Source organism: Nyctereutes procyonoides, unplaced genomic scaffold (assembly GCF_905146905.1).
Source record: "Nyctereutes procyonoides isolate TBG_1078 unplaced genomic scaffold, NYPRO_anot_genome, whole genome shotgun sequence".
Lineage (NCBI taxonomy): Eukaryota > Metazoa > Chordata > Mammalia > Carnivora > Canidae > Nyctereutes > Nyctereutes procyonoides.
Genome location: NW_026575044.1, coordinates 13,762,846 through 13,788,640, shown reverse-complemented (window position 1 = coordinate 13,788,640; position 25,795 = coordinate 13,762,846). Strand labels below are relative to the sequence as shown.

The 25,795-nt window shown below is 47.9% G+C and overlaps 1 protein-coding gene across 3 annotated transcripts; it reads right to left on the bottom strand.

The window, feature by feature from the left end:
• Positions 1 to 2,100: 2,100 nt before the first annotated feature.
• ETV3 (ETS variant transcription factor 3) lies at positions 2,101 to 16,448 on the bottom strand. 3 transcript variants are annotated; one of them, XM_055324064.1, is made up of 7 exons: positions 16,383 to 16,448; positions 14,551 to 14,609; positions 13,713 to 13,950; positions 12,384 to 12,499; positions 5,711 to 6,769; positions 4,927 to 5,010; positions 2,101 to 4,802 (listed from the first exon to the last, which is right to left on the bottom strand). In XM_055324064.1, the coding sequence occupies exons 2-7, from the start codon at positions 14,594 to 14,596 to the stop codon at positions 4,708 to 4,710; spliced, it is 1,638 nt and encodes a 545-aa protein (XP_055180039.1). In that variant the 5' UTR covers positions 14,597 to 14,609; positions 16,383 to 16,448; the 3' UTR covers positions 2,101 to 4,707. The 3 variants fall into 3 exon arrangements, with proteins under 3 accessions (XP_055180039.1, XP_055180040.1, XP_055180041.1); XM_055324065.1 differs by having other exon boundaries at positions 14,551 to 14,606; positions 16,383 to 16,432; XM_055324066.1 differs by lacking the exons at positions 2,101 to 4,802; positions 4,927 to 5,010 and having other exon boundaries at positions 5,567 to 6,769.
• Positions 16,449 to 25,795: the final 9,347 nt, after the last annotated feature.

Below are 25,795 nucleotides of genomic sequence, written 5' to 3'. Positions count from 1 at the left end.
GTGCCTGGGGGCAGGGGCAGGTGTGCAGCGAAGAGGGAGCGTGGCCCCAGGAGGGAGACAGCATGAAGGTGGCGGTGGGAGGGAAACTGCAGGTGCAGCAGTGGTGCGGGAGGCAGGGGGCCAGGGATCAGTGCCTTCAGCACATGGCATGTGAGCTTGCCACAGATGCTGGATACAGGAGGGCCACTGCCCCCCAGTCTCTTTGTCCAACTCCAATCCTGCATCCCGACCCCACCCACCAAACCCACTTTGCTTCTCGTCACCCATCCACCCCACACACGGCTGCTTGGTGCCCTCAGGCATCAGCATCGTGCTGGACACTCAGGCTCTCGGCTTCCTGAGTGGCCCCTGAGCAGCTGGAGCAGCAGGGCACCAGCAGCATGAAGGTGGTGGTGCTGAGGTCCAGGTGGGCACCGGGGCAGAACCCGCCGGGGGGGTCGCGACAAGCCTGGCCTTGCCATCTGAGCCTTGTTCTAGAAAAGATGTAACAGGCCAGGTAGAGGCGAGGGACGGAGGGCGTTCTGGGCAGTGGGCCAGAGCAGGTCAGCGGCCTGGCCTCATGCAGAGCACAGGTACTGGGCCTTGCACCCCAACCACACCAGTGACCAGCTGTGACCCAGTCTGCTCCGTAAAATGGGGGTAAACGGCACCTGCCGCAGGGTCATTGCTCCCCCTGCAGCACAGGCTGTGTGCGGGTAACCTGGAGGCCGCAGGCTAGTAGCCAGCCAGGCGCCTGAGGGGCTGAGCCTACCTTCTCCCCTCCTGCTTTCCTTGTGCACCCCCCTGCTCCCTGCCTGGCACCTACATCGTCACCACACAAGGTGGCACAGCCAGATGCTTGCAGCTTGGTCTCAAAACTAAGGCCCAATTTTGTTCCTAACCCATCTGTCTCATTTTGCTTCCAGCAGTGAGAGGCTGGGGTGGGTGGGTGGGTGGGGATTGGGGAGGACTCCAGGCACGGAGGTCTGTCTGCATTTGAGCTCACTCCCAGCTTGACTTGGGTGGCTTCAGAGACTCACCCAGTCTGTCACTTCATTTGTACTCAAGCAGCGATCTTAACAGCCTGGGTGGCCCCCGAGGCTGTGACTGCCATGCTCCTCACCAGCTAGCCCAAGTTCTTGTAAAGTTCTGGGGCCAGCCACTGCTAGCAGAGTAAATATGCCTTCCCTGGGAATCTCCTAAACCTTCTGTGATCTGCCCTAGGTTGCCTCTCCAGCTTCACCCCACATTGATCCCAGACTTTCTGAACTCACAGGACCCCTCAAGAGGAGTCAAACTGAACATCTGGGCTGTGATTCTACAAACGTGGGGACCTTAGGCGGTGAAACGAAATGACAGCCTGGCACCATCTTTCCTAGGCTGGGTTGGGGGGCATTTGACATCACAGTGAGGACCCCCCCCCAGGGTCCCTCTGGATTCCTATCCTCTACTGGCTTCCCTAGTACTGGCTTGTCACATACCACACAAAACCACCTTTATTGAGATAGAATTCACCCTTTCAGAGTAATTGTGACTCAGTGGTTTTTATCAGCACGAACTGCAGAACATACCCATCCCTCCAAGAACAACACATGGCCCATCAGCAGCCCTGCTCTCCTCAGCAATCGCTGGGTTTAGGTTCTGTCTCCACAGACTTGCCAGTTCTGGTCATTTCCTAAACAGAACCATACAAAGCATGGCCTATCGGGTCTGGCTTTGTCACGTACGGTTTTATTTCTAAGTTTTTAATTCTAAAGTAAACTCTGTGCCCAATGCGGGGCTTTAACTCACGACCGTGATATCAAGAGCCCTGTGCTCTACCAACTGAGCCTGGCTGGCACCCCTCTGCCGTGTACCCTTAAGCCTCAGAACAATCTTGAGGTAATTTCCCCCACGCACTCGTGTCCCTGGCTTCAGCTGTCCTTTATCTAGCAGCGGCCACTGACGCCAGGATGTGGACAGTCCCCCAAAGCTATCAGGAGACCTGTTTCCTCACTGTGCTGGCACCTGTGCAACAGGACATAGGGTGGGTGGGGTGGGGTGAGTGGGCACAGGCTTGGCAAATTCTCCGCCATGACCATCCTGGAGCAGCATGTCAACACCATCAACACCCTGTAAACATTACTTAAAAGTATTTTTTTATTTAACTTTAATTTCTGAGGTAAAATACTTTTTTTCTTTCAACTTCCATAACAAAATACAGAGCTATCAGATACCCCTGGAAAAAATATGTATATTATACATATATTTCTATAACATTACATCATATATATATATATAATATATATGCAAAAATCTGAAGACTTTATAGAAAGTGGAACATCTAAAAGGCACTGCACAATGGAGTCGATTACTTACATCTATGTACATATACACACTTTATTCTGCTGAAGCGGATAACTAGTGAAGTAATCTTTCACATGTGAATGTCTCACTCACAAATCCCTGCCTCACAATTTTTTAACTCAAAGAACACCCAGATATTTCAAAACAAATTAACTGATTAATCCCCTCCCCCCAATGAAAAATAAACAGTTCTTGAAAGATTGGGTCAAATTTTTTAAGCAAAATTAAAATGTATGTTTCATTACCCTTTACAAAACAAACAGTACAAACATAATTATGGAATAAATAAAACACAAGGGACAAATAGCCAACTGACTACCCGCATGGTGAGAAGTGATGTACTTCAACTATGTTTTAATGCTTCTGGAAGTTTCTTGGCCCATGGAGGACTAGGGTGCAGTATTTCCCTGTGTTAGCTAGCGAGCTGGTTTAATGCAGTGCAGCTTGAAGACTGGGTTGGAGGGACCTGGGGAGTCGTTTCTATTACACTTCTAGCTGTCCTCAAAAAAAAAAGGGGGAGCTCAGCCATGCTGGATGCTCTTAAGAGATCTCTACTGTTTTTCCTATAGTCAAAAAAGCAAACTGTTTACATGAACAAGTTCTGATTAATGAAATTTCAAGATTTGTATCTGCAAAGTTTTAAAGATTTGGCACATTGAAATTTGGAAAAAATGGGGGGAGGAAACAGGTCTGGTTTTGTCTCCCTTTCCCACCTGCCACCGGACAGTGATGAAAAGTGCATGAGCAAGGCCTGGCTCTGTGCCGGGCTGGCGACAGGTGCTGCCAAGAGCAGGTCAGGAAGGTGAGAAAGTCCCCTCCCCCGCACCCTGGTGCCCCAGGAACCGCAATGACTTTCACATTCCCGCCCCGTTCCTGAGCGAGCCCAAGTCTGGCTCTGTGTAAGGACCCCTGCACCCCCTGCCCCAGCCCCAGTGTGCAATGCAAATCAACCAATGATTTACTGGTGGAATGGCAGTCAAAGGAAACAGTAAAAACACCAAATAAGTTCTTAAAGTCGAAAAACAGTTTTCATGGAGTTGAACATTTTTCGAGTGTGTTTTTTCAAGTGTAAAAGCAGTGACTTTTTGTTCAAACAGAAGCAGCATCTAGGAATTAATTCTGGCACTTGGGTTCCAGGGGGTTACAGGTATGCATTGCGGATTTTTCTCCCTCTTATTTTAAAGGCCTCGAGTTTCTATTCCTGAGTTCATACTGACACATGCTGGCCCTCGGCTCTCATGGACAAACGGGGACCGGCCAGCCTCCCTGGTTAGATTGGGCAACGCCAAGCAGAGAGCTGTCCTGCACCTGCCTGGGCTTGCTTTCTGATCCGAGGTAAGAGGTGCAGAGAGAGAAATGGACAAAAACAACCAACCAGAAGGAGCCTGAACAGGGAGCCCTTTGCAGCCTGACCAGAGCCTGAGGTGACAAGGACTGCACTCCCAATCCCTTCCCTATGGAAAGACAAGTCACTATGTGGAACTTGAATTGGATGAGGAGGACTTGCCAGACAAGAGCACGATGGATGCAAGTCACCCCAAGCCACCTAACAACCACTCACCTGCTCTGACCTTTTCTGCCCTCACTCATGCACTCCTTTCAAAAAGAACTCCCCAGCCCCCTGTAAAAGACAACCCTTGAGTATTTATCAGTATAGACTTCATTTAGGCTAAGGTGGAGTCGGGGATCTCTCCAATTCCTAGATGCCACCCCTGTGCCCACTTCTTGCCTCCATCGGATACAAAGCCCTCTACTCTATCCTGGTCTCTACGTCAGGCAGATATGAGCCACTTCAGCATCTCCTCTGTATACCACAGAGATGCGTGCACGCACACTTGGGTGGTAATGGCTTCTCTCTGCCCCCTCCCAGGCCCCTTTTGCTTCACCCAAGAGCAATACCTGCCTGTCCCTTTGTGCTGATGGGAAAGGGCTTTCCCATGGAGAAACAGCTCCTCACTGTAAACTGGAGTCTCATGTAGGATGGTCAGTTGATCACGAGAATGAGAACAATCTAGGGGAATGGGTACGGCAGGAATGGCACCACCATGACCACCACAGGACAGATAGCAACTCTGTCATTCCTACCAGGCTCTGGCATCTGGCTGCCTTCTACTTCTATCCACCTCTGCTTTCAGCCTCGACAAACATCCACTTGCAACCCAGCTACCTTCTGCGCTTCCAGGTAACATCTGCCCCGAGCTCCCACAAATCCCACCTTTCTGCTCCCCATCCTCATGAAGTCACGAGGGGACTAAATACCAGCTCGAAATTTAACCATGTTTCAACATTCCTGGGTCATCTGAAAAGTTGTCCGTGCCCTTTTACAGGTTTATGTTGACAGACCCGTATCACGTGAAAGTGTGTTCATTGTTAAGGCTTGACTTAGGAAACGGTCAGAGAAGCAGACACAACGCAGACATCTCCAGGGTCGTGCTGTCCGGTGAACTCACAGTCACACCGTGGTTTGGCTTTCCAAACTCACAATGGAAAAGGAAAAATGAAGATCATTTTTGTGTTTGTTTTTAAAGGCATTGGGTTACTTCCTCCTGCCCTCTTCTTTCTTCCCTGAATGAGAGCTTACAACTCCTCATGGCTTCTTACCAGGTGAAGGAGGGGAAAGTCCAAGGAGCCTGCAGCAGGGCTTCCCGCCTCCCAGCCCCCGGGACGGGCGCTGTGGCTCGTTTCCTGCAGATGGATTTTTAAAAAGGAAAGGAAAAAATGCCAAACAACAAAGGAAGAAAGAAAAAAAAGCAACATCTGAACATCCCCCTGTCCCAGTAAGACTGAGATTACCTTATTCCTTCCCGAAGGAACTACACAGAAACATTGCTGGCAACACACTCTGTGTTCATGGTCTCTCGCTGCTCAACCTCCCCACTACACCCTATCCCCTTTCTCCCTCTCTCAATCTGAGCAAAAGAAATTCATTAATGGCTTTTCATAGATAAATACAATAGAAAAGAAAGAGGTCTGGAACCTGAACTATAACAGGACCAAGGGAACCCTGGCCCCCTGGGAGTTTGTCAGAAAGTATAAGCCTCCCCAGAAAGCAGAGGCTCTTTCCTCCTTTCAGTTCATGACCCTTCCCATGTGCTACTCACCAGGAAAAAAGTGTGTTCACATCCCACCTAATTTACAACAGAAGATACCCATCCCATCCCCCAAACATAAAAATACAAGTCTATGCCCCTAAAATGATCAAACCAGTCTAATTCCCTCCCCCCTCCCCCCCTCCCCCGACCCTGAAATCTCGCTACATAAATACATGTATGCATTTGATTATAGTATAAACAGCTCCCGATCCACTTCCAGTTCTAAGCATCAGCAGCTGCCGCGGCCAAGCCCTGGGGTCCTGACCCACTCCAGAGGAACTTGCCGTTCTTACTCAGCTCTCGAGCTTCAGGGTCATCATTCCAGCGCCGCTTCAACCGGAGCTTGGGGGGCATCAGGGCATCTTCTTTCTTCTCAGGTGCGCTGGGTTCTCTGCTGGGCCTGTCCTCACTGTCTTCAGTCACCTCCAGGGGTTCCTCACTTGGGGTGCTCATGGAGAGAGAGGGCCAGACTGGCGCAGCTGGGCGGGCAAAGACAGTGCCCTTCTCCTCATCTATGGTCCTACTTGGCACAGCGCCCTCCCCATGGGAGCGCTCCTCCTCTCGCACCAACTGCCTGAGACTCTCGGGATCCTTGTCAGAGGCTGGCTCCACCTTAATTCTTGGGGGGACAGGAGCCATGGTGGGAGCAGTGACAGGGGCTGACTCCTCACTGCTCTCTACCCTCTCCCTGTTCTTCCGCCCAGCTGGCGGCGGCTGCAGCTTGATGGAGAACTGGGCCGACTCCTCTGGGTGCATTTGGCACTGCAGTGGCGGGACCATGAGTCCTGGGTAACGGGGAAATGTCCGGGGACTCAGATGGTAGTTGAACACGGAGCAGGCTTGAGAATGAAGGTAGTGTTTCATTTCCTCAGGGTTGAAGGAGAAGCAGCTGCTGCTGGTGAAGGGGCTCAGGCCTGGGGACGGGCTGTAGGAGAAGATGGTGGGGGTCAGGGACAGGGCCGGTGAGAGGGGAACGTTCAGAACACCTCCACGGCCAGGGAGCGGAGAGACAGCAAAGGGACTGTGGGGGTCAGGGTACATCCCTGGCCTGGTGAACAGAGGAAGCATTATGTCGGGCTTGCGTTTCTGATGGCCAATCCCTCCACCAACGGCACTCCGGGAGGACAGAAGATCCACGCCCCGGCGCCAGTCGGTGGTGGAGCCATCCTCCAACTCCGGAAGCTCTGCCTTTCTATCAGTGCTGTTACCCGACTCCTGGCCAGAAGCAGTTAGGGAGCTGGCAGAGAACCGCCCCGGCTGCACATCACTAGTTGGAGAATGTGTGTCCAGAGGTGGGAAATGGAACCGGGAAGAGGCGGTTGGCACTGGTGGCGCACTCTGGGGAACCACACCTGTGAAGGTGGAGAAGACGAAGCCACTTTAGAAGACTGGTCACTCATGGTCAGCACACTTACTTCTGCTACAGTGAGTCCAAGATGTTCCCATCTCAATACGACAGGAAGCAAATGCTCCAGCCACACTGGATCCCTCCGCGCCCCATCTTTCCAGAGCTCCCGCTCAGCTTCCTCTCCCCAAGCTGGCTGCCATCTCTCCCCAGTCTCTGCCCACTCTACTTCACGGCATTCTGTGCTGCCTGAGATACCTTATACCTGTTCGTCTGTACTCTACACCATCAGTTCCATGAAGGTGGGGACTTCCTACTACTGTTCACAACTAGTTGTAAAGCAGTTCGTGGTTAACAACTAGCGGGTGCTCCGGACAGATTAGCTGAATGGATGGATGGGCACACTAGCCTTCTCTTCCTCTCCAATCCTAAATACCGTGCATACCTCACCTCTTGCAATTCTTAGCTTGGTAAACAGTCTTTTTTTATTTTCATGGTTTTGGCTTTATCTATCAAGCAAGCAAACAAACCAAACACAAATAACACTGGAAATGACACGCCACGTAAAGCAATGCACTAAAAGCCCAAAGACTGCACCTCACATTCACGGACACAAACAAGACCACGCTTAACAACAGAAACAGATTAAAAAAGAAAAGGCCATAGATTTATGAGAGTAAGTTGTTATGGTAGACCTTTTATCATTTCTGATATAAAATCACCACAGATCCAAATATTTTTCGATCTCTAAATTTGTTTTCCTCTAACAAATTCTATATAGTGATCTCCACTCCCATTTAACTTTAAGTGCTCCTCAGGCGCCGAGGAAGCTGGACCCCTTCCCCCTTACTCCCTCTCCCAAGTCTGCCTGCTAAAACTGATACTTGAATCGCAGAAGAAATCAAAACCACACTAAACATGTTAAATTCAGAGGCCCACAGCTTCTCCACTCCCCCAAAAGGTCCTTTTATAAACAAGGAATAAGAAAGGTGTGCCCTCAGGGGCGCCTGGGTGGCTCAGTTGGTGAAACATCTGCTTTCAGCTCAGGTCATGATCTTAGGGTCCTGGGACTGAGTCCCATGACAGGCTCCCTGCTTATTCGCCTCTTCCTCTGCCCCTCCCCCCTGCTTGTGCTCTTTCTCTCTCAAATAAAAAAAATCTAAACAACACAAAACAAAAAAACCCACCCCAAAAGGTGTGCCATCAGGGGCCTTAGAGCCCCTCTGGGTTCCTGGGACATACCGGTGACTTACGATTAGTGATGTTGTCAGGAGAGCTCTTTATACTCTGAGACAGAAATAAGGGAGAAGGAAAAATAAGAAAACCCTAGAGGGTATGAAGCCTGGTATGGCTAGGGACTGCCCCTATCAGCAGCCTCCTTTGATTTCTGGGGTAATGGGCACCCTCAGCCAGGTCTCTGGAGTCGGCTGCTATGTACACTGTGGTTTTGGAGGCACATGCGACTGAAGGACACGGCCAGAGCAGCACGTCCGAAGTGAAATTCCACAGAAACTGCTCTGCAGGGCTTTGTCCCCCTAAAGCCCATGACTTGATCTTAAAATGACACATCACTTCAACTTAACCTCAAAAAAAAAAAAAAAAAAAACCTTAGCATATATAAAAGAAAAAAACACATGTATCAACAATGCCAATCATTAGTGAATCTAGAGAGGGCACACGGATGTTCACAGTTCCATTCTTTCTCCTTTTTCTATAGGCCAAGAATATCTCTTCTAGCAGTGTATTACAGCGGCTAAAATTCTATCATTTTTGATACATTTGGGTCTTGTTTTTATATTAAGAGCATATCTCTTGAAAAGCAAGAAAGCATTTTCAATGTGTTCTGAAGGACTATAGGAGCATAATGGAGTAGGGGCAGGGAGGGTCCTGTCTCCTGAACAAGCTAGATTTTTTTTTAAGATTTAAAAATTTACTTATTTGACAGAGAATGAGAGATCACAAGCAGGCAGAGCGGCAGGGAGAGGGAGAAGGAAGCTCCCTGAAAAGCAGACAGCCCAACGTGGGGCTCGATCCCACGATCCCGACCGAGATCATGACCTCAGCCAAAGGTAGACGCTCAACTGACTGAGTCACCCAGGCACCCCTAGTTTTGTTTTTTCAAACTAGAGGGTATTTCCTTCTTTACACAGGTTAAGATACACTGTAATTCTGTAAGAACACAGAACACACAGCACTTTCTAAATGAACTTAGGAATGGTGTAACCTATGAGCAGTGCTGGAGGGAACACGCTGGACCCTCATCTCTGAGGAAGTACAGCAGCTCTACTGTTACATGGGATATGTTAAGAGAATAAATCTGAATCTAAAATGTTGTTTGAAAAAGTAAGCTTCCTGCTTCAACAACTTTGAATAACACTGCTTTGGAAGACAACCACCTTCAAGGAGCCACTATGAAATCTGAGTAGCAAGGTTAGAAAATCTGGGTTTGAATCTCAGTTCTGGCACCTTCTACCCTAAGGCCTGTAACCAACTGGCTTCTGACCCTCCTTTGGCAAAATGGAAATAACAAGACCTCTGCCTAGGTTCAAACCCTGGCTCTACCACTTATTAGCTGGGTGACTCTGGATAATTTACTTACCTTTCTGTGCCTCATTTTCCTTACCTGTAAAATGGATAGCAATAGGACTAATACTCATGATATAAAAACTAAAATGGTTAGTATTTTTATAAAGGCCTTAGAATAGTACTGACACTCAGCAAATTTCATGTTAGGTATTTATTAAAACAAGTAATTTTTTATTACACAATAAACACAATTTAAAAACAAAAACTATAAAAGGCACATACCATTTGAATATGTACCATATGTTAGACACGAATAGTAGAGCCATGTTAAATTTCCCGGGTGTATTAATGTTACTGAGGTCATGGATGAGAATGTCTTTGTAGTTAGGGAATATGTGCGGAAGTACACAGGGGAGAAATGTCATGATATCTGAAACTTAACCTCAAAAAAACTTAGAAAGCATATATAAGAGAGAAAAACACATGTATCAACAATGCCAATCATTAGTGAATCTAGAGAGGGCACATGGATGTTCACAGTTCTATTCTTTCCCATTTTTCTATAGATTTAAAGTCTTCCAAAATAAAGAGAAATATAAAACACCAGGGTGGCGGTGGGGAGGCAGAGAGAGAGAGGTGTCGAACCCATTCCTGAGCTGGCCGGTCCTGCCCTGCCAGGTAAGCACTTTTCCTAGTATCTTCTGTATTTTCCCAATGTTTCTTATCCTAATAAATGTTAAAATATATATATATATATTTTACAACATGCTTTTAAGAATAAAAACGAAATACCTAGTATCTTCCATACCATTCAAATGCATTCTACCCTAAACTTTGACAGTGAGGAAGACGGTAGGGGAGGAAGGGAGAGCACTCATTGTACTTTTTACTATAAACCTCTGAATTATTTGGGTAAGTATCACCATCATCTACACATAATCTCTCTGACCTCCAGAATCAAAATCCACAACAGCTCTGTTACTTAGAGAGCTTGTCACATTCCACAGTTATTTAGAATTGTGCTAAACCTCATCTATCTTATCTCTCCTGCTAAATTTTAAGTTCCTTGAGGGAAAGAACTCCTCCATAATCTTTTCTTTTTGTCTTTAGGACTTAACACATAATCTGTGGAGCAAATGAAGGAATCCTAATTCAGGGTAGGAATGTATGACCTATTCAATAAAAGCCAGGTTTCAAAAGCTTCGTCTCTCAGAAATGGCTTCCTGAGAAACCATTCAGCAGGTAACTGGACTCAGCCTGCCCATGTCAATCTTTGGTTTAGCTATTCTCCATAATTTTCTCATTTGCAAAATGTGAATATTGAGACACACACTTTATAGCAGGCTGGGAAAGTTGAATGTGGTAACTCACAAAAACACCAAGCAAAAGTACCTCCATGAAGTAGATGCTCAATAAATGTTATGTTTCCTTGTCATCATAAAAGTTAAACCCAAAATAACACCTGGCCTCTTTGCATCAAAGTTCTTTATGAACTAACGACTCTTTGGGGTTATCTGTACCTAGGATGTGAGCAACCAAGTATATATCTAAACGAAATGCACACTGTTCTGTTTTCCCTATGACTTCATTCCTTTAGGACCTTGAGCTTTGTTAAGGATCAATGATGGTCCCACTGCTTTCAGGCAGACCAGGCTGTGCTAGGCCATTACCATTAGGCTAGCAGACCAGAGTCTTCCCAGAGTGAGGATCCAGGTTTTCTCCCCCTGGAAGGGCATGTTACTACCAAGGGCTGATGGGCATGCCCTGTTCCAGGCTGCCAAAGTGGCTGGACTTCTGGGTTTAACAGACGAAAAGGGGTTAAAGACATAGAACCAAACCAATGAAATCCTTTTTGGGGCAGGGGGTAGTGGTATGAACACCAACATGTTCTTCAAAATTGCTGGTATACCCATGTAGAGTCCCAATTCCTTTAGGTACACAGGAAGGGGGCCAGAATGAAAACTAGAGGAAACGAGATTCCAGTGGCTAGAATAGGTCTGATTTCCTAACACCTCTCCCTCAGGCACAAGGAAAGAAAACAGGTTGTAATTAGAGAGATGCATTCCAATACCATTTTTTTTAATGCATGCCCCAGGGACAGGAGGGAGTGGCTATAGAAGAGATGGAACTGTACCGATAGCAGCATCAAGCCCAAACTGCCCTAACTTGTTGTGTGTAGTTAATTACCTATCTGCAGTGGATCTCAGCATTATATTCTCAGCCACACCCCCGCTCTGATTTTTTCAAGTTTCCTCCACAACTTTTCTCTGAGAAGTTAGAATATTGCAGCATCACAATCAGATTTCTTGGCCTTAACACACAATAACACAAAAACAAGAGTACCAATGGACTGGTCGGAAACTAGTTAAATATAACGTATATTCTTATGGAGGGAGAGGTCTTGCCTCTGAAACGAAACAAAACCAAAATCCTTCTAGGAGACTGGACAGAGGCTGATCTCATACCTTTGTGAGGAGCTGGGATGGCAAGCTATCTGTGGAGAGCCTGAAAGGAAGCCTGGCTGCCCTTAAGAGTAAAGAAGGTCAAGTAACCCCAGATCTTACTCTGAGGAGGTGTTGGTACAGATCAAAGATGCTGCTTTTCACTGCAAACATATGAACCTCCCCTTCTGTGATTAAGGATGCTGTGGTTTTGATGATATTCACTTGATAAGGGAGAGCTTGGTAGTTTCATAGAAATTCGGAAGTGTTTGTAGAAACAGGTTCTTGTCTATGAAAGAGCCGCCGGGCAGGGTGTAGGGTGCCGGGCAGGGTGTTAACGCTGTGAGTTCTGAACTGAAAGCTGAACACGAACCTATGGAACATAATTCCTAAAGAGGACAGGGAAAAATACCTGGGAGACACCAATAATATGCACAAAAGAAAACCAAATAAACAACTAAACAAATCTCTTGACATAGCAGAGCCTGTCACTTCCCATATGGGGCAGAGAAACCTGAGCAGGACCCTGGGGGCAATCCCTATGACTCTAGTGTTTCTAAAAATTCTTCAACATGCTAGGTCTCAGACTTGGGTTTTTGAAGTTCTTTCTCAACTCAAAAAATTCATTCCCCACCAAAAGAATTAGCTTCTTACCACTTGACCGAATGTTGATGAATGGGTAGTTGGGCATCACCAGCTTGTTGAAGTTAAATTTATAAGTAAACCTTTTCCCTTTTGTCTTATGAAGGATCCTCTTGTTGTAATAGTATCTGTAAAAATAGGAACATGTGTCAATTTATCTTCTGGCTACTGACAATTTTTTTTTTTACTGACAATTTTTGATACATTTAGGTAACCACTGAGATCTACAGTTCTGTGCTCTTAGTATCATTCTTTGACAGCCTGGCCTTCATGTTAGGGCTGGGAGACTTATTCAATTTTCACACTAAGTTCGAGTCCTTGGCTGGAGCTTTACAAAGACAATCTCACTTTGAGATCCTAAACACCTATCCTAGCCCCAATTGCCCTTCTCCTCCATCACTCTACAGTTTCAATTCCATAATCCATTTCCTTCCTGTTTCCCTGTGTGTCACTGTCCTGCCCAGGTGGGGGCAGACAAGTCTCTTGGGAGACCTGATATGGTAGGTCCAGAGGCCTGAGCACAAAGAAACACAGAACTGTTTTGTGGTGGCAGGTCAATTATATACCCCAATCTGAAAAACAGCAGGCAGCCTGGCCTGCTTCATTTTCACAAGGTGTGAGAGGCTCCGGCACAGCTGCCGCCCGGATCTGACATTCAAGGTCACTAAGAATGAAGAGAGGCAGGGGACTCTGGTGGACCTAGATCCTCTGGCCTGGCATCTATTCAGCAGCACCCCTTACAAATGGCCTCCTGGCCCCTAGAGGGCAAACAGGTTATGAAATGTAAAAACTGACAAGGGGGGAAAAAGAACTCGAGAAAACCTTAAGTGGTCAATTTTTAGACGTGTCAGAGCAACCTTTGGACTGACAACTGAGCTCACAGATATGGTTCCTGAACAGTGAGGTCAGAACCATTCAATGAGCCCTCCTCCTGTGTGCTTGGCTTGCTTCACTTTGCCCACTTTCTTCCAGAAGAGCCTAAAGAGAGAAATTCTAACAGATTTCCAACAGGAAAGTCTAAACTAATCTTCTAGATTATAAACAAGCTCCAATCCATGTTTCACCACACACCCTCGCCCACTATAGAGTAGAATCAATTGTCTGTCAGGACGCAATGCCAACCACGCTGGAATTCCCTCCTCCATATATCCAAAGATATGCTTTTCCTCCTGGATCTATGCTAGTCAGATTCAGCAGCTCTTCGACTCCCGCTAAGCTATACGTTATTCACTTAGTGCAGTCTCTTACCACCTGATACCCTTTCAACCCAACATTCACCCCAAATGCTTAGTCTCCCTCTGGTCTGTTAACACCGTGGGTCTGGGAATCCTTTCCTCTCACCTGAGGGCCCGGCTCAGCTTGTCATAATTCATCTGGGGTTTGCACTTCCTACGGCCCCAGAGGCGGGCCACCTCATCTGGATCCTTGATGACAAACTCCCCATACTCTCCCTGCTGCCAGGCGATGACATGGCGGAACTCCTCCTTCTGCAGCAGCTCCAGGATGAAGTGCCACAGCTGGATCTGCCGGGAGCCCGGGGATGACTCTGTTTTATAGGCCCAATCAGGAAATTGATACCCTTTAATGTGAAAAGGGCAAGATGAAGGCAGTCAGGAGTTAGATGCATACATATCAGGATCCCTGACTTCACATTCCAATGCTCAGAATCCCTAGAGTGCTCTGCAAACATGTCATAAACACCTCTTCGGTCAGCCAGGGCTAACCACAACAGGGAGAGGAAAGCAGAGAAATGTCACCTTTCTTGTGGCAATCATTTGATCTGCTAGAGCTGGACAGCAGCACCCAGGTGTGCCAATGTCTCACTCTTTCCTGCATTACTAAATCTTACACCTACTTTCCACAAGGGCAGGAACGTTCCAACAGAAACAAACAGGAAAAATGAACTAACATTTTAGGGAAATAAAGCTGAAAACTCCTTACCCCTGAGGGTGGAACTGTGTTTCTAACAGGGAGGAGACTCTAAAGCTTGGGATAAAGGTGTGGTGACATGTTAAATATACATCCATAAGAAACAAGCCTCCAACTGTGCTAGCTGTATCCACCCAGTCAAGAGGCTGTCTAGTCATGGACTGACATTTGTGAACAGAGCCCAAGTGGAGAGAAAAGGAACCCCTGAGGGACATTCCTGGTACATCAGAGATGATTAACTTCTGCTCACCTCCACCTCCTTCTGGCTTTTCCACGATGCTACAGCCTGCTTTCATTTTCGCCCTCCTGCTGAGAGACAGAACCCACATCAATTACTTTAAGGTGCTATTTATTTACTCATTCTCCTCCCAAGGTTTTCTCGCACAACCTTTCCCCAAACTTCCTTTCCCTCCTTATGTAACCCTCTTTCTTTCAAATATGTCACCTCCAAACTGCTAATCCTCAAGTCATCAAATGATGGTCCTCAGGGTCATCAGCTTCAAGGGCCATAATTATCTCTCACCTGACTTTAAACCACAAAGTGTAAACACTGTCCTTAATATTTGCTTTCTTCCTCCTGACTAGCCCTTTAGATGTAAGAAAGGAAGAGCGCAGTGAAATGGGTCCACAAAGGGAGCCAAAACAAGCCAAACAAGCCTGTCTATTACTAGACAGGCCCAGATGCCAAGACACACATGCCTGAGTTCACCCAGATGTGCCAGTTTTAAAAGAGTGGAAAAAAAAAAATCCAAGTCCATCTGATGGCAACTCAAGAAAACATATGATTTTGATTTCTTCTGCTGAATTACACGAGATCAGAGAAGGAAAACTCCTCCAAGTCAGAAACGAATCCCCTCCTCCATGAAAAACACCGTGGGATACAGGAAGTAAACAGATCACATGTACAGTTACATTACTTTGAGAAATACTTTTACATTTTCTCCTTTTAACAGGAAGGAAAAAAAAAGGCAGGCATTTCTGAGAACCTTCTGTTCAAAAAGTGCAGGGAGTCTTGCTGTGATCTGAATTCATTCCATCCAGATTTACAGTTCCTCAATAAATTTCCTGTTCCTGGCAGCAAGCAGCTTTGTATCAGTCAATCCTTTAGCAAAAACGGAGGGAGAGGCGGGCAGGAGAGGGCAGATCTAAGCTCACTGTTCCCTAGGGTGGATGACAGGGCCGCAGCACCCACATTAGCGAGAGCGCTCCTGGACGGAATGTAGGTGCCTCAGTGGCCTCAGGCTGGGGTGGGGGCAAATTCCTAATCTTGGACGTTTCATCTAACCTCGGATTCCTCTAGATCCTTAGAGCCTTTTTTCTCACCATATACATTAAGATAATCAGCGAGTTTGTCTATAAAACTATGAGGACGACATAAACAGCCCAAAGGAAGAAGAAAACAGACGCACACAGAGACACGCAGTCCCAGACACAAGACGCACAATCACAAGGCCTCGAGCCCGGGCAGGAGCTTCCTGCGCTGGCTGCTCCCACCTCGAGCTCCCCGCCGCTCGGGAAACCGCCCGATGGCTCCGTCGGAATGCGGGGCCTCCACTCCGCCGCGGGAGTGCCCTCCAAGCGCACGACCCCGGGGTCCGGACCGCGCCGCGGCAGGACTGGACCAGGAAGCTTCCTCTCGACGCCCCGGCTCCCCGATCGGTCCCTCGCCGGGGCCCGCAGGCGCCTGTCCGCGCCGCCCGCAAATTCACCGCGAGGCCGCTCGCCTCGAGTCTGCAACCCCCCCCCCGGGCCCTCGCCCTTTCTCAGTTCGCAGCCGCTCCCGCGAGGGCGAGGCGCGCCGAGGCCGGCGCTGTGGCTGCCCCGCGGCGGCCTGCGGCCCGGCTCCCAGCGCCCGGAGCCTCCCTCCCTGCTGCCTCCCGCCGGGCCGGCCTCGCTCCGGGGCCCCGCGCAGCCACTGCACGAACGCGTCCCGGGTCCCCGCCGCCCCTCGCACACCCGTGGCCCGCCCGCCCCCGCGCTGCCCGTGGCCCGGCCGGCCCGGGAGGCGGCCCGACCCCGGGGACGCCGCCCGCGAGGCCAGGGGCCGACCCCGGAGGGGCCGGCGACGAAGCCGCGACTCACCTTTCCCCGGCGCGGCCCGTCTTCGCTCCGGTCTCCGCGGCGTCTCCGGCTCCTCCTCATCCACCCTAGCAGGAAGTGACCTCCGCGGCCGCTGTCGTCACTTCCGCCCATGGCCAGGGGCGGGGCCGTCCGCTGGGTTCCCCGCCTGGGACGCGCCCCCGGCCTGCTCCTCCTCGCCGCAGAGGCCGACTTCCGCCGCCCGGTCCCCGCCCCCGCCCCTGCGCTTCCCCCGCCGGCGCCGCGCTACGTCACGCCGCGGGGGACGTCACGCACGCTCGCGGACGGCGGTGTGGCCCCGACGGCGGGCTGGAGGCCGGGGGGCCGCCGCGCCCGGGCCCTCTAGTCGCCCACCTCCGCGGACGTCGCAGCGCTCTGCGCCCCGAGGGCCTTCCGCGCTGGGGGAGCGGCGCCGCAGGTGCCCCGGGACCCGGCCGCGCCGCCCGAGCCCTCTCCGTGTGTGTCCCCCGTTCCTGCGTGCAGACCCAGCAGCAGTTGACTTGCCTTCTCCCTGGGTCGCTCGAAAACATCCTTTCCTTCTGCTGTGTTCTCCGCGCGGGCGGTCGCCAGGGCCAGGTCCTTGCCCGGAGCCCGGCGGGGGGGCGGGGGGCGCCCGCAGCCACGGCCCCCTCCCCCTCCGCAGGCCCAGCGGAGCCCGGGGCACCAGCCTACCTGGAGGGCGGGGAGGAGCCGCCGCCTTGAAGGGCTGGCGGGGCCCCGGGGGCACCGGTCCCGCCCGAGGCCGCGGCCGGTGCGGGAGGCCCCCCCCCCCGTACCCCCCGTCCGTGCTGCTTCCACTGGCCGCTCTCTAGCTGCTGATGGCTTAGCTAGTAACCATTAACTAATAATGGTCGTCCCCTCTGCACTTCAAGCTGTCCTTGTGTGAAAAAGAAAGGATAATGGAATCAGGGATGTAGGGGCTTTTCCGGTTAGAAAACAATACAATGTAGGTGAATAAAATGAGCACCATTTTAGTGCCATAGAGGATTACCGGCATCCACAACTGTGCAGTGAGCCTGGTAGGAAGTCTTCGGTGTCCTTTGTATCTTATGCATATAGTGCCTCGAACCACTAGTGCATTCTGTGTAAATATCACGTGTGTGGATGAACATCTTTTGGAAAGATTTTTAAAAGATTTTATTTGACAGGGCGCATAAGCAGGCGGCAGGGCAGGCAGAGGGGGAGGGAGACGCAGCCCACCCACGCTGGACTTGATCCCAGGACCTGGGGACCATGACCTGAGCCAAAGGCAGATGTTTAATGGACTGAGCCACTCAGGTGCCCCTGGTTGAACATTCTTGTTAAAATACTGGGATTTAGCTGAATGATGCAAATGGATCCTCCTGCCTTCAGTTAATTGTTGTGTGACCCCATTAAATTGCTTGACCTCTCTGTATCAGTTCCTATAGTACCTGCTCATGTGGTTGTATGAAACCCATTAATACATGTAGAGTGGTTAAAAGGGAAGAGCACATTGTAAATACGGAAAATGAACAGATATTAGCAAAAATAATCAAAAGAATCATTATAAAAGTCCTTGAATTCTCATACCACCCATGCAGATCTTGATGAGTCAGTTCAGAAACCAGGGTGATCAAGAAGGAGCAGCTTCCTCTGAAAGTTTGAAATTGCTAACCTTTGGCTCAGGGCTTGACTTGTTATGGTTGGAGCCAGCACTTTGCTTCCAGGGACCCTGTGTTTTACAAAGGACCAGCAACCAGAGCCTTGGACCCTTGGCATATTCTTCGCCCCTGTCTCCTAGTGGTTCTCTACTGCTGCTGCTTCTCTGACTAATTAGGGCCACAAAGCATGACTTGTGTAAGTAAAGACTGTTAACAGAGGTAAACAGGTGTCTCCACCTGGCTGGGGTCTGAATTAATGTATCGAGTCGTGTTAATGTACCAGCAGAGCTCAATACAGTTTTTACATTAAGAATCCAATCACTGGCCTCAAACTCAATAGGCAACTTTGCGTTTGATAAAGCAAACTGGGAATTCCCTAAGAATTACTGGGTCCAGATGAATAAGTTTTGCATTGGGAACCTCTCCCATGGTGGTACAATCTGGGAAGATTGGGATGGTTAGGGACTCCTTGTCCAGTGCACTCAAGGTCCCTGTCCTCTCCTTCCTCATGGCACTGCTGCCTTCATCTGCTCCAGATAGGCTTCCCCAATGTGGAGGTTCTTGCTACTGAAATACAGACAGCATGAGCTTTCTGAAAGCATGAGGGTGGGAACGCCTAGGCATAGTCTAGGAGTCAAGACAGGTTGTAATCTCTTGAATCTCCACTTGCTCCAGACCCTCTGTCCACTGCCACTGTGCTCTGCCACCCTTCTCACCCGTCTTTGCAATTACTGCATGTGATGGAATTAGGTTCTGTTCTAAATCTCAGTCTCGGGCAGCCTGGGTGGCTCAGCGGTTTAGTGCCACCTTCAGCCCAGGGTGTGATCCTGGGGATCCGGGATCGAGTCCCCCATGTCAGACTCCCTGCATGGAGTCTGCTTCTCCCTCTGCCTCTCTCTCTCTCTCTCTCTCTCTCTCTCTCTGTCTCTCATGAATAAATAAACATCTTAAAAAAAAAATCTCAGTCTCAGCTCTGCTCTTGCCATAACACAGCTACTCCATTGCTTCTTAACTTTAAAAAAGAGAGAAGAAAAAGAACTCCTAAAATTTATATTTCTTCTGGGCAACCTGTGTGGCTCAGTTAGTGAAGTGTCTGCCTTTGGCTCAGGTCACAATCCCAGGGTCCTAAGACTGAGCCCCACATTGGACTCCCTGCTCAGTGGGGAGTCTGTGCCTCCCTCTGCTTGTGCTCTCTCTCCCTCTCTCAAATAAATACATTTTTTTTTAAAGTTTATTTTTCTTCTGGAAAACCTTTCCTGGATTGAGGTAGGGGTGTGTGTGTGTGTTTCTTCCTTGCCTGGCTTGCTTTTCTTATTGTTCCCATTTTTAGTTATGCACTTATATTCTCCACATCCCAAATTTACCTGGCCATGTATATGTAGTAGGTTACTGTGGTGGATCAACTGCAGTAGATGCCATCGATATAGAATGCACGTATTTATTCTGGGTGTCTTAGATGGCAGGCTCTCAGAGGAAGAGCTGCAGTGGATTCCTCAGTGCCCAGAGCAGTTCTGTGCCATCATTTCAAATGCTGGATAATTTCCTTCTTGGCCAACATACCAGCTGAGACTAGCTTCTTCCTACCTCCTTTAATCTCCTCTCGGTCTCCCAGTAAAACTCAGGTGGCCTCTTTCCCCCAAAGGGTGTTCTCACTCCCAGTTCTGTGCTTTGCTGTGTCCTCCAACAAGCCATCGAATGAGTCCTGGCCTCCTTGGCCTCCTCATCTGCCAAAGGGGGATGCTGTCGATGTCCTTGGTGAGAACTCTGTTCAGCAGCTGTGGAGCACTTGTGAACTCTTTATGAAGGTCAAGGGTCACGATTACACTTGCTACCACCCCAGACCCCACGCTGTTCTTGAGAGCAAGAACTCAAACTTCATAGCCTTTATCACCTACTTTCTTTTTTTTTTTTATTTTTTTTTTTTTTTATGATAGTCACAGAGAGAGAGAGAGAGAGAGGCAGAGACACAGGCAGAGGGAGAAGCAGGCTCCATGCACCGGGAGCCCGATGCGGGACTCGATCCCAGGTCTCCAGGATCGCGCCCTGGGCCAAAGGCAGGCGCCAAACCGCTGCGCCACCCAGGGATCTCTTTCACCTAATTTCACAAACCTTGAGTGAATTGCATGTTTCAAACTTGGGTGAGTCTAATGGAAAAGAATTTTGCTTTGAGAATTTGGGTTCTTGAGTGTCTCATCCAGGCACTCTTTTGTGTGGCGTACTTTTCGATCACTCTGTGCCTCAGTATCCCTGTCTGTGAAATGAACCATGATAAGAACTTTCAGAAAGAGAAATACTATCACATTAGAATATTATTTACAGGAGTGCCTAGGTTGCTCAGTGGTTAAGCATCTGCCTTCGGTTCAGGTCATGATTCTGGGGTACTGGGATCAAGTCCCACGTCAGACTCCCTGCATGGAGCCTGCTTGTCCCTCTGCCTCTCTCTGTGTGTCTCTCATAAATAAATAACATCTTTTTTTTTTTTTTTTAAAAAGAACATTATTTACATTGATGAAGTAAAAAACTGGTGTCCATGAAATCAAATCACTTCCTTGCTTTGTGACTCAGTTTCCCCTTCAGTAATGTGAAGATCGATTATGAGAGAATAAACTCTGGCTATGGATTACTTTTATTTTACCACATTGAACTCAAGTGGATCATATGATTTTTGTGTTTTGGTTTATTTTTCCCAACAACCTCAAGTTGCTGTGAAGTTGGAGGAGTTAATGTCAGTAACAGGAGTGGGGATCCCCAGATTAAAGGTTAAGTGAGTCCAAAGCAGAAGTAACTTGGCTCAGAGTCGCAGCTCAGCCAAGAGGGCCAGAGCCCGTCTGTTTGTTTAGCAGTGACTTGGGGACTCAAGGACTCTCCCTGATTCCACATCTATCACGGTCCACAAATACCCCTTCCTCTCATTTCCCGTTTTTCAAGTGTTGCTTCCCCCATCTCATATGGGCACAGTGGAGATGGTGGTGAGAGATCTCAAAGGAACAGAACAGGAGGACAGGATAAACAGGAGGAAATGGCCACTTAAGCTGTTTGGGCTTTTTCCCCCTTGTTTTCCTGGCAGCTTAGGAGAAAAAGGTTCCCCTAACCAACTGTATGATTGCCAGAATCTATATATCTCTAAAAGCTCTCTTCTTCTAGGAAGTCTACAGAAGTTAATTGGAGCTGGGATGCCTGAATGGCTCAGTGGTTAAGCTCTGCTTTTGGCTCAGGGGGTGATCTTGGAGTTCAGGGATCGAGTCCCACATCGGGCTCCCTGCATGGAGCCTACTTCTCTCCCTCTGCCTGCGTCTCTGCCTCTTTCTCTGTGTTTCTCATGAATTAATGAATAAAATCTTTAAAAAAAAGTTAATTGGAGCAGAGGGTTAGCTCCCCCGATCTTGACCCACCTAGGGTTTGTTTCCCAAGGCCCTTGCGTATTTATTCCCCACTCTGGTAAGACCTGAAACCTTGACTTTTCTGCTACATGAGCCTTCTTCCTGTCTTTTTATTTAATCACTGTTCGTGTCCTGCTCTACATAAAGACTGTATAGTTTTTATGACTGTCCACATCATATGTCATCCTAAGAGGGCAGGGACTGCCTATCTAATTCTCATTATATAATGGCCAATAAACATGATAATCACTGTAATAGAGACTTGGGATCATAGTCTAACAAACGCTTGTAATAACTGTAGTGAATGATGGAAGGGGGCCTCAGCTTGAGTTAATTAAAAGGCATCGCCTTGGAAATATTTTAGAAAAGCTTCCCTTGGGACACCTTGGTGGCTCAGCGATTGAGCATCTGCCTTTGGCTCAGGGTGTGATCCTGGAGACCTGGTATTGAGTCCCACAGGCTCCCTGCATGGAGCCTGCTTCTCCCTCTGCCTGTGTCTCTGCCTCTTTCTCTCTGTCTCTCATGAATAAATAAATAAAATCTTTTTTTTTAAAGAAAAACTTCCCTTTAATAATTGTCCATGCATTTTTGGATGTGTAGAATCTTAGAGATGGACTGAATGTCAGAGGTCATCATCCCATCCCCTTGCTAAGTGATATCAACCTCTCCTTGAACCCTCACCATGATGAAGAGCTCACTACTTTGTTTACCACCTAGTCAGCCTAGTTTTCTCATTGTAACATATGTCATACCCACTGAAGAGCATATGGAAACTTATATGTGTCAGTTGAAAAACAACAATAAAACAAATGTACTTAAGTACCTACTGCTCAGGCAAAGAATAGAAGTAACCACATTCTAGGATTTTCTTTACTTCTCCCAATTTTATCCAAGTGCAATGTTTAGATCACCCTGACTGTGGAAGACTGTGGAAAGCTCTTCCTTATATGGAGCTGAAATGTGTCCTCCTGACACGACTACCCACGATTCCCAGTTCTGGGCGCTGGGGCTCTGCAGATTACATGGAGTGTTCCTTCCATGTGACAACCCATCCGCTATTTGAAGACAAGCACTATGCCTTCTATGAGGAATTACTGGAAGAAACAATCTTAATTCCTTTCCTCTTCAAATGTGGCTTCAGTAACTAAACACAATTGTCCACAGAGCCAGTGTGATTAGCAAAGGACGGAGTGAAGCTGCCTCTTCTTTGTTTGGACACTCTCATCCTCTCTCTCCCTCTCTCTCATTCCCTCTTCCCTCCCTCTCTCTATTAAGATAGCCTTGGGTAGGATTGACTGTTTCAGAGGCCAGAGTCTACTACTGAGTAGATAGTCAAAATCCCTATGGTTTTGTTATGAGAACAGTCAGGGTCTCCTGTTAAGTAGTTTCAAAATCCAAATGCCAGAGTTTACATTAACTATATTAATTTTTGTCAACCTCATTTGGTTGGTTTTGATCTGTTATTCATTCCAGATCAAATATTAGAATATATTCTTGATTTATTAGAATATATTATTAGACTATATTATTAGATTTATTAGAATATATTATTGTATGATTTACTGGTAGAGAGACTCTACTAGGAGCAAGTGTGAAAAAAAAAAAAAACTTCTGTAGAATACATTAAAACACCCACGTGGGCAACCTGGGTGGCTCAGCAGTTTAGTGCCGCCTTCAGCCCAGGGCGTGATCCTCGAGACCCAGGATCGAGTCCTACATTGGGCTCCTTGCACGGAGCCTGTTTCTCCCTCTGCCTGCGTCTCTGTCTCTCTCTGCCTCTCTGTCTCTGTCTCTCTCTCTCTCTCTGTCTCTCATGAATAAATAAATAACATCTTTAAAAAAAACACACACACGTGAAACTCTTCAATACAATCAAACATTTTCTGGCTGGTTCAGAAGTCATTTCAGGAGCTCGTATTATGTATCCTTAGTTATGGTACCTTTCGTCTGTGGGATGCCAAGTAGTTGAGCTGTAGGTAATGGGATTCCAAATAGTGGAGTGCTTAGTGCAGGAGACTCTCACAGAGTGAAAGCTGCTGTGGAAAGTAGGGACATCTAAGCCATGTTACTTATTATGCTGGCTGCAGGGACAGGGGAGGGGAAGTTCACATAAAGCAGTTGGACATTATAAGGAACTGGGAATCTGTCATATTTTGGCATCAATTCAGAAGGGGGTACTTCTAGATACATGTACTACCAGGACATTTTTTTTCTGGATAATAGATTATTGTCATGGGCTGGGCTAATGTGCTTGTATTAATGCTTTCGGACCATGTTCATTAGCACAGTTAAAAAAAATCACTATCATTATAACAAGTCTTGATTTTGCAGTGAAAATCTGGGCTGCCCATACTTTAAGGAAAGAAGAAAACTCAAACCTAGGAAGGAAAACACTCTAGCACACACCTCCTCCTCCTGGCTGTTGGGAAAGCACCTGGGGGACAGAAGACAGGCACCCCAGAAGTGTGCGCATGCACACATGCACACATACATGCACACATACATGCACACACACGCACATACACACACGCAAGCACCATCTTGTCCTGTTTCGACACTGTGCAGACCAAGCCCTCTCCTGTCTCTACATGCCAATCTGGTCCAGAACAGTGCTACTTTCTCTCAAGTGCCTCGTGGAAAATATTTTGCCCTGAGACTGGCCCTGAAGCCCAAAGACGCTAATTGAACCCGAACTTTTTTTTTTTTTTTTTTAGATTTTATTTATTTATTCATGAGAGACACTCAGAGAGAGGCAGAGACATAGGCAGAGGGAGAAGTGGGCTCCATGCAGGGAACCCAATGAGGGACTTGATCTTGGGACTCCAGGATCGTGTCCTGAGTCAAAGGCAGATGCTCAACAGCTGAGCCACCCAGGCATCCAGAACTCAAATGTTTTAATTAAAGCTCATGACTTGAACTGTATGAAGGACTGGTGGGTCCCTCGGGTCGGCAGCAACGTGGGAGGAGACTCAGCTCTGGGTGGCACATTTGTCTCGTGGTGCCAAAAGGCACTGCCTCTGGGAGCCCATTTACTTGTGGCAACTTTCTCTGGCCCTGGTTCTTATTCACTTCACATACTTCATGCCCTCACTGCCTGAGTCCCTCACCTTGATGCAGAGGGAAGTAGCAATAAGATGGGAGTCACGAGAGGCTTTTCAACATTGGGGAGGCCAGAATTTGGGGAACCTCCACCAAACTGGCCATTTACTCCCACAGTCATGCCATTCATTAGTTAGGCGCTGGCTTCTTCCCTATTCTGCAGAACCTAAAAGGTCAGACATGTGGGGTTTTGTGGAGCAAGAGTGACATCCCAGTGTCCAGCATGCTTTGCATGGATCAGTAGTGTGCTTCCTGCAACTTTGCAGAACCAGAGTCAAACACCACCTCAAACAGCTCAGCTTATAGTGACTGGCGTAGCTTTACCTCCCAGATGAAGTTGCTCTGAGCATTGTGGGCCTGTTGGCCAAGTTCGTGAGGACCATTCTTTATTAGTAGAATAGAATAGAATGAAAATAGGTGACATAGGGCGCCCAGGTGGCTCAGTCAGTTTAGTATCTGCCTTTAGCTCAGGTCATGATCCTGGGGTCCTGGGATCAAGCCGCATGTCGGGCTCCCTGCTCAGTGAGGAGTCTGCTTCTCCCTCTCCCTCTCCTCCCTCCACGCTCATGCCCTCTTATGTGCATGCACTCTCACTCTCTCCGTCAAATAAATAAATAAAATCTTTTAAAAAAGAGAACTAAGAGAAAAAGGAAAAGCTGAATCAGTTGTGCCCTCTATACATTCTTTAAAAAAAAGATATGTGACATATACCTGGTGATATAACATCTATGCAATACCAGCAGAGCAGAATACATGCCCAGTTCTGGAAGACATTTATCTAGAAGACAAGGTAACTCCTTTAGTTCAACAGCATTTTTATAAAGCACTTTTTTTGGGGTAATCTCTAAAGCCCAATGTGAGTCCTGAACTCAAGACCCCAAGATCAAGTATTTTGTACTTTACCAACGGAACCCTCCAGGTGCTTCATTTTCTGTGTTTTAATTACTCGTTTATCCATTATTCATTCCACAGAGAGTTCGTGCAACAGTTACTATGTGCCACGGATTATGCCAGACTCTGGAGGGATGAAGCTCACGGAGCTCTGTTTCCTCTGACTATAGAAACGGCTCCATTAGCAATACTCCCTACAATTATTCAGAAGTATGAACTACAGACTATGTAAGGCAAACATATAGACTGAGTTGAATGTCGTAATCAAATGTAACCTAAACAGGTTTATCTAGTTCATTAAATTCTCTGCGTTCATTCCTTCAATAGATATTGGCTGAGCACCTATATGAACTGTGCTAGTCATTAAGGGAACACAGATGATCAAAACACTGCTCTGTTTCAAAGAGCTGAGAACCTCACGGGA